General features: G+C 41.5%; 1 protein-coding gene across 1 annotated transcript in view; it reads left to right on the forward strand.

Annotated features, from left to right (window-relative positions):
• The first annotated feature begins 4 nt into the window (after positions 1-4).
• elp4 (elongator acetyltransferase complex subunit 4) overlaps positions 5-13,201 on the forward strand; it is a 49,352-nt gene continuing 36,155 nt past the window's right edge. The window contains exons 1-6 of the mRNA XM_041037450.1: positions 5-182; positions 1,160-1,195; positions 5,816-5,937; positions 7,249-7,383; positions 8,843-8,979; positions 12,020-12,104. Of these exons, the coding sequence (XP_040893384.1) occupies positions 17-182; positions 1,160-1,195; positions 5,816-5,937; positions 7,249-7,383; positions 8,843-8,979; positions 12,020-12,104 (681 nt within the window). The 5' untranslated portion in view covers positions 5-16. The remainder of the gene's footprint in view (positions 183-1,159; positions 1,196-5,815; positions 5,938-7,248; positions 7,384-8,842; positions 8,980-12,019; positions 12,105-13,201) is intronic.

The following is a 13,201-nucleotide window of genomic DNA, read 5'->3' on the forward strand; positions in this document are numbered from 1 at the left end:
CCACGTTACTAGCAGTATGGCCGCTCCTATGAACAGTGTGGGTAAACCATCAGCGTTTACTACTACGAGTTTTCAGAAGAAAACAAGAAGCAGGTTGATCTCTATACCTGGCACCAGGCATTCGGTTCAAAACGGACAACTCTTAGTTTCCACCGGTGTCACCTCGCTCGACTTTCTGCTCGGTCAGTTTTGCTGTTGAGGTTTAACCTTAGCGCTAGCTACACAGCTAACAGTGTTTCTCCGTGTAACATCAGCTGAATACACTGAAATTATTTGCAAAATCTCAGTGTAATTCATTTCTTCTAAGGGATATCTGTCAATCAAACAAGAGAGGAAGTTTGATTAATGATCAATGCCAGGACAGGACAAACTATACTGAAAGACTAGAAGTTAATGTTAGCATGATGGATATCATGCAGATTTAAATCATATTTTGTCGAAATTTGTGACATTATACAAAAGGCTTATTTTAGATTGCATTGTCCGAAGCCCAGTGAGAGATGTCTGCCTGAAGCGGTGTCTGCAGTGCTCTTGTTAGAGGCTAACGTTACTTTCTTACTCCACTCTTTCTGATTTAGACCAAAATAGTACAAAACTTTGATGTCTCTCTCTAATCTTAATGTTTATGTAGCTGCCATTTAAAAAAAAACTGCATCATCAGACCTGGTTGCCAAGATCCACTTTATTCATACCTAATTACACTTTCTTCCAGTTGTTATAACACTAGATTTCATCGATAACTTAAAACTGACAGGAAAAGTTGTTTATCACAGGTTGGCATATTTGGTATGCCATGAGCACAGGAAAGAGCAAGATTTTCTGTGTAAATGCAACAGTGTATTGTCATTGCATATTGTTTTATGGGGATGTAAGATATTAATGTTGTTTTCAGCTGGTGCAGAAGCAATTGCACTGTAAAGATATTAACATTTTGTAGGTTAAAATACAAAAGAAATCTTTAAAATGACCAAAAAAGAATAAAGGATAATAAAGGATCTCAGTCAAAACTGGCTACGTGAAAAGACGTCTCACATTTTGTTTTCACTGCTTATGGCAAATAAGATAAAACAACGAGGCTACAAGCGGTTGACATCAATCAAGAGCAAGACAGGGTTTGTAAAATGTGGCTGATATAATGCTTTTCTTTTCCCCACAACAGGTGGTGGGTTAGCAGTTGGAACAGTACTTCTCATAGGTGAGCTTCTCTCTTTTCAAATCAAATATTGTTCAATTTAAATGCCCCATGAAGAGGTATCACTACTTTATGTGCTGTATTCCTTCTTGAAACAGGTTTTTTGGGCCGAAGATCAAACCAATGAGTTAGGGTATTGTTATTAGACAGGATGGAATAAAATTTATGATGACTTTATTTGTTAGACCTTTTAGAAACACCTACTTGTGCAACAGAAGTTCCATAATGTTCAAGGACATATTTCAGTGGATCCTTCACAGCACATGTAAACACATTTATATTAGTAGATACTGTAACCCTGCTAATGAGTCGTTTTGCTGATAAAATCCTACATTGCTATCAGATGCCAAAGTGGTAAATAATAGATATTTATAGATGAGATTAACTTTGAGCAAATAATGCACCTCGGTTTACACAGCCTGTGGTTAATAGTGTGTGTGTGTCTGAGGCTCCATTGTACACAGTTCACAACAACAGTTCACTCCTTCTGAACTACAGTTAGCCGTTTAGTCTTTAGGTTTAACAAGCGAGTTTGACTGTATTTGCCATAGTTCTTAAAATAGTATTTTGATACCCGAAGCTTGAATGTTGAATGTTCGTTTTGCTCTGACTGGAGCCATGGAAATAAAGTTGTAAGGGATGAACCACTGTTACAGCAGATGTTGGTTTGATAGATGTCAGTGCATTGGTGTTCAGAAAGGTGCATCATATGTAATATTGGATACCTTAAGCCAGGAAGGTGCATGTATGCAACTCTTTTCTGCAGCATTCAGCTTTTGGGCAACTCTTTCTCAGTAACTTTCTCAATAAAGAAGCTGTATAGATTTTAAATGACACTGCGCTAACTTATTACTGAAATGAAGCTTTAGCCCACTGTTCATATATTGCTGTATAGCCAAAAAAATCAAATGTATTCCCAAAATTTAATTCAGCAGCACTTTTGTTGTGCCACAGATAATAATATCATCTCTCTGTGCTAAGGCTCTATGTGGTTAGCACGTTACTGTCTACGGCAAATAGACTAATGACCTAAAGGTCGCTAGTTAGAATCCCAGGTGTTCACACTTCTACTGTGATCCTTAATTAATATGCTCATCTGCAGATGTGTTATCAAAGTTTCTGGAATTACATTCAAAGCAAGTGGGTTTTCTAGGGACATAAATGTCTCCCACTGTATTATTATTATTATTATCATTCATCATAGGCTAGGCTATATGCACTGGTAGACAGTAAGGTTAAGGTAGTCTTGTTTCCCCTTGAAGCTGTAATTTGTGTGTAGCCAAGGCCTATACCAACTGATGATATTGCTTTGCCCTTTAATTCATCCCCCCAATCGATGCAGGAGTCAGTGATTACACACTAATGCGTTCTTCCCTTCCATTTTGTGAATCAATGTACGGTTGGTTTCATCTGGTAATGAGAGACACAGTAAAGGTGAAATGCGTGTGTGTGCTCTCTTGTGTTTGTCTCTGAAAGAGTGGGGAGTGTGTGTGTGTGTACGCACATTGTGCTGTCTGTGTGTCTGTTTTGTTATGTGGGTGGGTGGGATGGGGGGAGTTTGGAGTGTGTGTTTGTTTGTGTTTGTTTCAGGCAGTCGTCTCCTACAGTCTGCCCCTTTAGCCGTGATGGCCTGTTTGTGAGACACAGACATAAAATTATCAGACTGGTCGTTGTCTGCCTTTGAAGTGTCTTGAGCTGTCCATCCTGATTTGTCAACCAGAGGGGGATCAGCCCAGTATGGCTTCTGTCTGAAGATCTCTCATCTCTTGTGTTTTTGTAAGCGAAGGAACAAAGCTTCCCAGCTCTTATTATGTTGACCATGTATGGTTTCATTCCATTAGTTAGTTTAAGAGAATGGATTTTCTTTCAGTGCACCCATAATAGTTATTATTAAAAGTGGCCTAATTGTTTTACATTTTAATATTTCATACCTTTGAGCCGCACTTTGAATAAGAAATACTGTGAATTTAGAGCACAGTTTTAATGATGATGAGGAAGACTGTGTAAGAAGTCTTTTGAAATTAGTTTCCATAATTATTTCACTGACAAACTAAGTAGTTGGACAGTAAAACATAATTACTGTAAGATCAAGTATAACAACAAGAAATACAGTGAGAGTGTATAGCAACATACAGGGTGTAGGCAAAAAGAATTTCAGTATGCAGTGAACAGCACTGCAAACTGCAAACAGACATTCCTTAATCACAATTTCAAACACTGCTACAAAGCTAGATTATATTAGGTTTCCTGCCAGTTTTCTTTAGTTTGGTTAAAATCAGATCTATTTTGTCCTACAAGAGGAAATTACTTTTGGAGCAAGGCAGCATAGAAACATAAAACACAAACACAATGAGACAACAGACAGTGAAAGTGCTGAAACTATTAAATACAGAATAGAATAAAATATTTCCGTGATAGAAGCAAAGACATGCTGGAAAAGTAAGAATAGGGATAAAATTATACAATAGGCAATATTTTTCAGCTGTAGAAGAGATTTTGAAATCTAACCTTATAGATGTGAGAAGCAATATTTGACACCTAACAGAGCTCCAAAGAGGCCAAGACATCAGTCTACACATGACAGGTGCATTGGTAAAAAAAAAAAAATAATTATAATAATTATGTGTCGAGGTGGACAGTCTCAAAAATCATAACACCATATACATGAACACGACAAACTGCTTGATAAAGAGGAACAGCATTCACACGAGTTAAAGGCTAAGAGATATGACAGACATATGCAGTAAATGGGGACTGACACATGCTGTCAATTGGCAAATAACCTAATAAAACCACCTTTTGCATCAGCGTTTATTTCAAAGCTCAAGTCACTTTTGATAAAGTGATTATTTATTTACCTGCCGTATAGTCATTGAGCTGCTCAGTAGAAATAATAGTGCTTCATAGACCAAAGACTCATACAAGGGGGAAAACACTCTGACCTAGATATTTTGTCTCCTCCCCCTGCAGCTTTAGCAGATATGATTCAGGACTCTTGCACTCCCACTCCTCTGTTTGAAGGCAAGTGGAACAGAGGTGTTTCCCCCCTTTGCCAATCCTTAGTCAGAATAAGCAAAAAAAAAGACGAAGAAGAAAAAATCATCCCATGACTGTCCAGAGTGACTGATCTACCTCAAAGATATGACCATCCCCACCCCCTGTTGCTCCTATACCCCGACACCTCCCGCCCCCTCCCCTTACCCCCCGCCTCAACAGCCTAATGACTCCTGGAGGTTCCATTTGTAAGGCTCCCATAGAAACACAACCACAATAGGCCCCATCTTGAGAGGGCCCATCTGGGAGTCTTTGTGGGGCCTGCTGAAAGCCACAAAGGCCTGCTGACCTAGAAACCCATCAATAAGAGAACAGGGAGCCCCACCGACAACAAATTGAAGAGCCATGGAATTTCCTGGGCCATCCTAAGTCCGTAGGTGAGGACATAGACCGGGAACGTGGGAGGGGGGGGAATTCTCTGGATGTTCGAGGATGACACGTCAGGATGTCATTCCCAAGCTGTCAGCTGTATGCCCATTACCTTAAACTGTCACTGCTGCCTTTGTCCTTGTGCCCACTGTTTGTCATTGTGTGGAGAGGCCTATGAAATCTTTACAAAATGGTGATTGTGACAGGAAGCAGCAGTAGCATGCTGGGTAGAGTTATGTGCCCTGCTCAGGGGGGGTTTCATGGTGTTGATGCAGGCTGTTTTTTTGTGGATTTGGGGTGTGGAATAGCTGGGTGGCTGCTTTGTGTGCACCGAGAAAGGCTACCTTTGGGAAAGTACATTTGATGTTTACAATTAGTTGCCAGTCCATTGAATGCCTGAGACGCCCCTGTAAATGTGACTGCAATGTCATCACTCCAAGCTCAGAATTACTCTCCACTTGCGTTTAAAGTCTTTCTTGTAACCTGTAGATGCCTTTTTAACCTACTTTTATAATAATAAATGCACCTGATGTGATTGACACTAGAAACATAATAATGAAAGGCTGCCATTGCAATCATAATTCACACAAAAAGCAGAGATTCAAGTGAACCAGATGTCAGGAAGCATTTCTTTAGGACAGGCGCTATCTTATGTATATCTGCCTCCTCCTGACGGTTGCCCCGACAGCTGCGGTACTTTTGCGTTCAAGTGGGAGGGCACAGGTGAATACTTAAGACAGGTGTCTACTTCTCACTTCTGCTACTGGTTGGGGAAATGATAGGCGAAAGTGGACAAGAATACAGTTAAGACCCTAACAAGAGAGCCGAAGATGTCATCTCCATTTTGATAGTCAGATCACGCAGTAACACCCATGTTTCTGTGCCATGTCGATTGCCTCTTCACCTGTTCCCTACAAAAGGTAGCCAGAGTGTGGTCCTTACATCAATTACAGTCAACAGCTGTGATGTGGTCATGAACTACTGGATCTGTGGAGTCTGAACAAATGATCAGTACGATACAAGATCTAATGACAGGTTTGGGGTTGACATATTTTTCAACCTACTTTATCATGAAATTCTTTCCTTGGGCCTCGCTGAAAATGTTGTATGGTATTGAATGACGGTTCATGTGTATGTTTATTTGAGTTTTCCTCTCACACTCAAATTCTGATTGTTGTTGCCTTGTGTTTCTTTTTTTAGAGGAGGACCGATATGATAGCTACTCTCGTATGATCTTAAAGTACTTCCTGGCAGAAGGAGTGGTGTGTCGACATGAACTTTTTGTGGCGGCAGCTCAAGATAACCCTGATGACATCTTACAGGTATGAGATGAGGTGTTGTCTATTCTGTAAGCTCTTAGGAAGGAATTTTGTTATAATGCAAAGAATGATTTTTTTTTTTCTCGAAGCTACAAGTTTTGACAAACCATCCACAAAGAAGCCGAGATGGCCTCATTGTGTCTATTTCAGGATCATCCCTATACAACTGCTGTACAGTGAAAAAGACATCTTTGTTTACTCTTCAGTCATCAGAAGATGTGGGAAATTGTCTGCCTACTTGTAGAAGTAGTTTTTTGTCACAGTGTGTTAGTCAGCTACCACTGTACAGTACTCAACCTGGTTCCCGCAGATCAGACCATGATTTAGCAGGTATTGGTGGCACACAGCTTTTCCCAAGATGTATCTGGGTCATAGAGGGTATCTGAAAGGTCGAGGGTGGCATGGTTGTCACATTGTTGAAATGTTTCCCGATGCATTATTCTGTGAAGAGGGCTGTAGTCTCAGAAGCTGATTGCCACCCTGCATACAGGAGGAGGGCCTCGGTCCCACTGATTGATAGTGGGAGGGGTCACAGCCTCACTCTCTCTTTACATATCAAAGGCTTATTAAGAGAGGGGGGCTCCCAATGGGGATATATCACATCATTTAGTGTTTTCACAGCTACATTCACAGTATGCTAATCTTCAGATGCAAAGGTTGTACTTAATGCATTACAATAACATGCACCCAAGAAAACTGTTTACTAGGAGAAATCAGGTTAAAGCAGGAAATTAGAGAATGAGTTTGCATGTACTGCAACACCTCGGTTACTTAAAAACCCACGTTTACTGGCATTAGCTAATCACTCAAATTTCCCACCCAGCCCTATTATGTTTTTGAATCAAAGGCTAGAAAGTTGTAGAAACTCTCAATACTGGTTGCATAATGAGAGAGTTTTTTGGGGTCTCAATTTTGCAAATACAAGTTTGGCATATTTCAGTTTCAGTTTTAGTAAATTTTCAGATGCTGGGACACAATACTTTTCCTGTCTGAACTCTTTTGTCATGCTTGTGTGCTCATATAAAAACCCCATAAGAAACCCTTTTAAGTTTATACATGTATTGAAGTAAGTAATCAGGATTCTCTAGAAAATTGTTTTACCACAATTAAGAAAAACAGGTTTGTTTTCATATACATTATATTTAGAGAATCACAAAGCTGACACTGAAGTTCACCTGTGTGGGTGGACAAGGCTGTATTGTCTTGCAACTTGCACAGTGAAATTACTCAACAATAAGAAAAATTAAATCTCTTTTTCAGCAATTAAAATCAGCGTATTTTAATTTTTTGTGTTAATTGTGTGTTTTTGTACAGGAACTCCCGGCTCCTATCTTGGATGATGTTGCTATCCACAAACCAGCAGAGCAGCCCAGGCTGCCTTGTGAACCTCAGGACACTTTGGATGCCATGAAGATTGCTTGGCGTTATCAGAATCTTCCAAAAGTACAGGTAATCAGGTGATCAAATGGTAGTTTATATCTGTTAATTATAACAATGGCAGTTTATTTTCATTACAACATGCAGTAGAGTATAGGTAACATTGTGATCATGCTACTTTTATTAAAAGTTCAGCGTATTTCTCTGCTAATGATGGTATGAGAAAGAACAGCACTGGTTCTCTGGTCTTAGTGGTTTGGCAATTGTCTCCACCACTAAATCCATCAGCTTCTAAACTCCTTTGTGGAGTGAATAAGGCCTCAGCCTCTCCTTTCAGAGCTGGACCAGATTACTCACACTTAGCTGGCAATAGGTAGGCTTTTCACTGGTCCCCCCCAGCTCACATATACACACATACACACACGCCTGCACCCCTGCACCCCTGCTTAGCCTGGGAAACAAGAGTACTTTGCAGCCTGTGCATTGACATGTCTGCTCGCTCAACCCTATGACCCAGACCTGCTCCTCTGTCTTTCCCCAAATCCCTGCCTTTCCCCCTGCTAGGGTCGGCAGCCCTACACTCTTTCTTCCGCTTTGAGGAGAAGTGACCCTCCCCTTCTACTTCTCTGCAGTCTTCCCCCCTTCAGTCTATAATCCATATCGCTATGTGGATTAACAGCACACAGTGTGTCCCTGGGGATCCTCTCCCTCTTTCTCTCTCCCTGGAAACTTCTTTATATCTGTGTCCTTTCCTCACCTCTCCCCCTTCCCCTGTAAAATCGTCTTTACAAACCACTAGTAAGCCCCACCAGAGGATTTGCATCTCAAATTCACCCCCAGAGTCAACGCTTACTTTCCCCTTACACACACCTCTCCTGGCATAGCCCACTGTGTCGCTCTCTCGATGAAGACATCAGATCAAAGGTGAGGCCGTCAGGGCGGGGATGGAACGCTAAGCGGGTTGCCTAGCTCACAAAGAGAAGATGAGCCCCTGACCCCCCTGCCCCTGCTGACCCCCTCGTCCCGCCAGGAGAGGGACACACCGGGGGCCCTAATCCAGATTAGGAGTAGATTAAGGGCCCCTCTAACAATGGAATCCCTGGTTTCACTGAGAGAGAAGAGCTAAAACTCTCCCTTTCAGCTGCAGGAAAACATCCGCCTTCCCCTGCGTCCCTGACACATTTGCTTTCACAGTCAGAAGTGGACATTTATGTGAAGAAATGATTAAGAGCGTGGTCGTAGTGGTTATTTAACTTCTCTGCTGTAGGAATGTTGAGGAATGACCCATAAACAATGCAATTGCATTACCATAGTATTTTGGAGCACACTCATTTAACATGTTAGAAACACAAATAAGATTATTTTTCTCATGAATTGCTTTATTGTTATCTGAAATTAGTTGAATGCACGCCATTTGTTGTAAGAAGCTGAAAGCCGGAAGTAGCATCAAATTTAATTTAAAATGCTCTTTAATTAAGGAACTTTAGTGTACATATTCTTTACCATGAGTTTGACTTGTTGACCTTCTCAGAGTGCCCTGGCGTCCTCGTCCCGGTTCGGGCACTACTATGACGTCTCCAAGACGATGGAGCCAGAAATTCGCCAGGCAGCCAAGTGCCACCGCTTCTTCCTTCCTGAACATCCTACCCAGTCATCACCCACACACAGGTAAAACGACAAGACATCATCCACAGAACGCATGGAAACCAATGAGACACCATCCGCAGAACACAGGCACACAAACACGACATCATCCACAAAACACAGTTACACAAATAAGACATCATCCACAGAACACAGGTAAGCAAACATGGCATTGTTCACAGAATACAGGTAAACCAACAATGCAGACAGACAACATAATTTAAAGAGCACATGCTATATAAGCTCCACAACCAGCATTTGCATTAGAGAAAAGTCGACCTGAGAGGAAGAAACTCTAGATTGAGCTCTCCCCAGTAACACACAGAGGCCTTTTTTTGAGATACACATTTATAAGAATTTAATAAACTGTAGGGTTGCAACTAACAATTTTCGTAATTATCAAATATTTTTTTCTCTTAATTCCCAGCACAGGTAAAGCAGGAGCCCAAGTTACACTATTCAGATGTTTTGCATGACAAACAGTACAAAAAAACCCAAAGAGAATCAGTTTCCTGCCGAGATTTAATTCTGTTTTTATTTATTCCTCGCTATCTATTTATTCTATGCTATGCTATTATTGAGTTGTGTGTAAACTGTTCACGTGCCTTGAATTGCCCCCCAGGGGACAAATAAAGTTCTTGATTGATTGATTGATTGATTGATTTCCTATGAATTAAAGCAGCAAATCCTCACATTTCACAAGCTGGAGCCAGGTATGTGTGGCATTTTTGCTTGAAAATAACTGAAATCACTAAACAATTATTTTGCCATCAGTCAGCTGCAGAAAAACAGTACTTTTTTGTGTCAATAATTACTGAGATTCTTTGAATTGCTTTAAAATATAAAAAAGTAGAAAGCTGAAATTAACCCAAATCAATATTAACTGTTCACTGAAAAAATAGTCCACTGTTTGCATCCTCACATGAAAGCTTAAAGCTGGTTGTCATCATATCCACTTGAAATATTGGGTCTCAAAAAAATAGCATTAAAAAAATTCTTTTAAATATTGAATCATTCAGTATTATTACCGTTTAAAAACTGATACAAATGAATTAAACTCAGCTTGGTCTATTCCTTATTCTGAATAGTTTGCCAGTGGTCTAAGCCATTCACCCTTCAAGGTTACATACACAATTCAAGGTTGTGTATGTCTATTCAAATAAGGGCCTTGTTTGCTCAGCGTCTATTTGATTTCTCCTGCGCTGAGTGTACTTAGGGTTCAGAGGTCATGCAGGCTCTTTACTCAGAGAGTGCTGCTGAGCACACAAGGGCACACGAAGACACACTCACACACACTGGGTAAATACAGCAATCTGGAGCACAGAGGATGTGGAGGAGGCTTTATAGAATCCCCCTTCCTTTATTTCAGCAAACAGAGACTGTTTAACGGAGCACCCATGCAAACACATTAAATGCTGTGGATATTCAGTTTAAAATATACATTTCCATAAGTGTGGACCATGAAGTGGGCAGCGTTTGCTGTTGTGCTAAATAACTTAATAATGCTTATTAATAGGGAACAAATAAAATATCTTCTCCACTGATGTTAGCTGTGATTTGTGGCAGTCTAGTGAGTAAGAGTGACATGGTGGTACTGTTGTGCCGTTGTGGCATCTGAATGGGTTATAGGTCTCACAGACATTTTGACAGCAGGAAACTACACCTGCACTGCACCATTGTGCCCCCGGCCCCGCCTCAAAACTGACACACATACATACACGCGCACACACACTCAGCACATTACACATGCACACGCACCACACAAACTCCTAAGCAGGCTACTCCCCCTTGCACGTGTCCACAGCCCCATGTTGATACCCTAGCTGTTAAATTGCTCCGTTTCACTTGAAGGCATAATTGGCACAAATTGCTCTCTAGGTGATACAGATCCTGTTGTTTAAGACCAAGCATCCCCCTTCTCTCCGCCTTTCTTCCCTCACTCAAAGAGGAACACTGAGATAAAGAAGCTTCCCTGTGTATGATCCTAATTAGCCGACGCACTAGCCCCTGTAGCTAAGCACCTAGACCTTTATGGTACCTGAATGAGGGGTGCTCAGTAGGGGTAGCTAAAACACAATGCTGTCCCACACAATGGCTGCCAACCAGAGGCAACCTCCTGCGCAACTGCATGTCAAACCATCCCAGCCCCCTACCTCTGAGCAGGGGCATGGGCAGAGAGGCCAAGGAGGGTAGGTGTCCCTCTTTCACCAAACCAGCTCTATCATTAGCCCCAGCGGGGTCAGGAGGCACTATTGTTGGGCTGAATAACTGAAATAGAGTACATGGATATACTTGGTGCAAGTGTAATCAACACGAGTGTGTATTACTGTTCTTTATGCAGGGCTATTGGCGTGTGACCAATCTATGTGTATCAGCTTTTGTAGCCTGCAGGTCGAATTGACAACTGACATAGCAGCCCACTGTGACTCGCTACAGAGTGGTCATTACAATGGTGGGGCGTTCTTAAGTGGAGGGTCCTGTGTAAAAAGATGGGGTTAACATTCCTATTGGCCATCCTATAGGCACATGGTGGGCTCAGCAGCAATCCATCCCTTGACTGTTGCTAAATGTTGCTCTGATGGTACAGTATGCCCTTTGTCAGTGGTGCACATCTTACCCCTGATTACACACCAAAATGCTGTTCCCTGTTAATTTTAGATATCGGCCCATTAATTCCCCCCCTCCTTCTCACTTATCATCTCTGTTGTGTGTATGTTTGTGCATATGCACGTCTCATCTGTCTGTCTGTCTGTCTGTCTCGGCACAATCAGATCCTCAGGGAGCTGACAGAGAACCAGTCATGTTGTAATTTAATCAACCAAATAAATTAATTGGATCTCTTGATATGGATCATCTGTCTGCTTCAGTGGCTCCAGAAAAGCACAGTCAGGAGGAACATGCTGCAGTCATAGAGGATTAAGCTACTGCGATGATAGGCTTGGCCCAGTTTTATCAAAATGGTTTGATTTACAGTTTACACCCCCCCAAGTAACCCTTTTGTGTTCTCTCTTTGGTTGTCTCCTCCACTGTGTCCTCTCTTTCTTCTGTCCTGTGCTCTCTTCAGTCCGATACTTGAGTCCTACTCTGCGCTGCTGAAGTCGCTTCAAGAGGTCATACACAGAGAGGGCTTTGATGTAGCAGCCTCCATGGTAAGAACCAGAACTGAATGATTGTTTTGCTTTTGTTTCTTTTAGCCTGAATTCAGAGGTGTTTTCTGCAACTACAACCATCCTTTCAACAAGGAGCAATCACATTGTGACACTGTGTGTATGCATTTGTGGCTAAAACAGTAGCCAAAACAACTGAACAAGAAAAGTGTCCACTTCGGGGCCGCCATTCCCCTCATATTGAACTTTATCACCTCTCAACCCATTCAACCTGGTGAGTTAAAGTGGAGTGTTAAACATGTTTAAAAATGGCAGTTTTGTTTATTTATTTGAGTGTATATTAGTAACAAATAGCACATATCAGTCCAATTTGATGTACAGTTAGTCAGCCAGGTCCCCTCTCAGTATTTGTGGATTTGTTTTATGGTTTTGACCAAATAACATCCCTGAAATGAAGCAGGTGTGCTGTAAGCTGCCGGGTGATGCAACACAAAAGGCATGTATTCATTTTTTTTCTCACATTCCCTGAATGTCATTAAAGGTGAAGGTGAACTCTTTGACTTCCTGGTACTTAGGCACCAGGTTGCAAATACTGCAAAGTCTCACTGATTACAATCATTCCTCTCAAATTATTATGCATTTCAATTGTAATGTGTGAAGTGCACAAGGGGAACATTTTTCAAGAAAAGTATACTAGCTCTGCATCTCTGACCCCAAGCTCTTCTGTCACATTCCACCCACCACTTCTCTCGAGTCTGTTTACCTCTCTTTCACCTGCTCAGATTGGCCTCACCTGTGTGTCCCAGCTGTGTGTCTTACCTTTGACATACATCTTTCTAATAATCATCAGTCCTCTACAGTATGCCAGAAACATCCATGGCCCCGTCTGTCTCTCTTGGCATTCCTATTTATGTGCTCCACAGGGCCAAGTGTACTTCTGTTAACACTGTGATATGCCTGTGTATATATATATATATGTATACACAGACACACACACACACACATTTATATAGTATATACTGTGTGTGTGTGTGTGTGTGTGTGTGTGTGTGTGTGTGTACTCTTTATTCACCTACATTTGGTGACCCCTCTGTTCGTCACCTGGAGCCACCTCTCCCCCTGTCATTCACATACAGGAT

The sequence above is a fragment of the Toxotes jaculatrix genome, chromosome 1, assembly GCF_017976425.1.
Source record: "Toxotes jaculatrix isolate fToxJac2 chromosome 1, fToxJac2.pri, whole genome shotgun sequence".
NCBI lineage: Eukaryota > Metazoa > Chordata > Actinopteri > Toxotidae > Toxotes > Toxotes jaculatrix.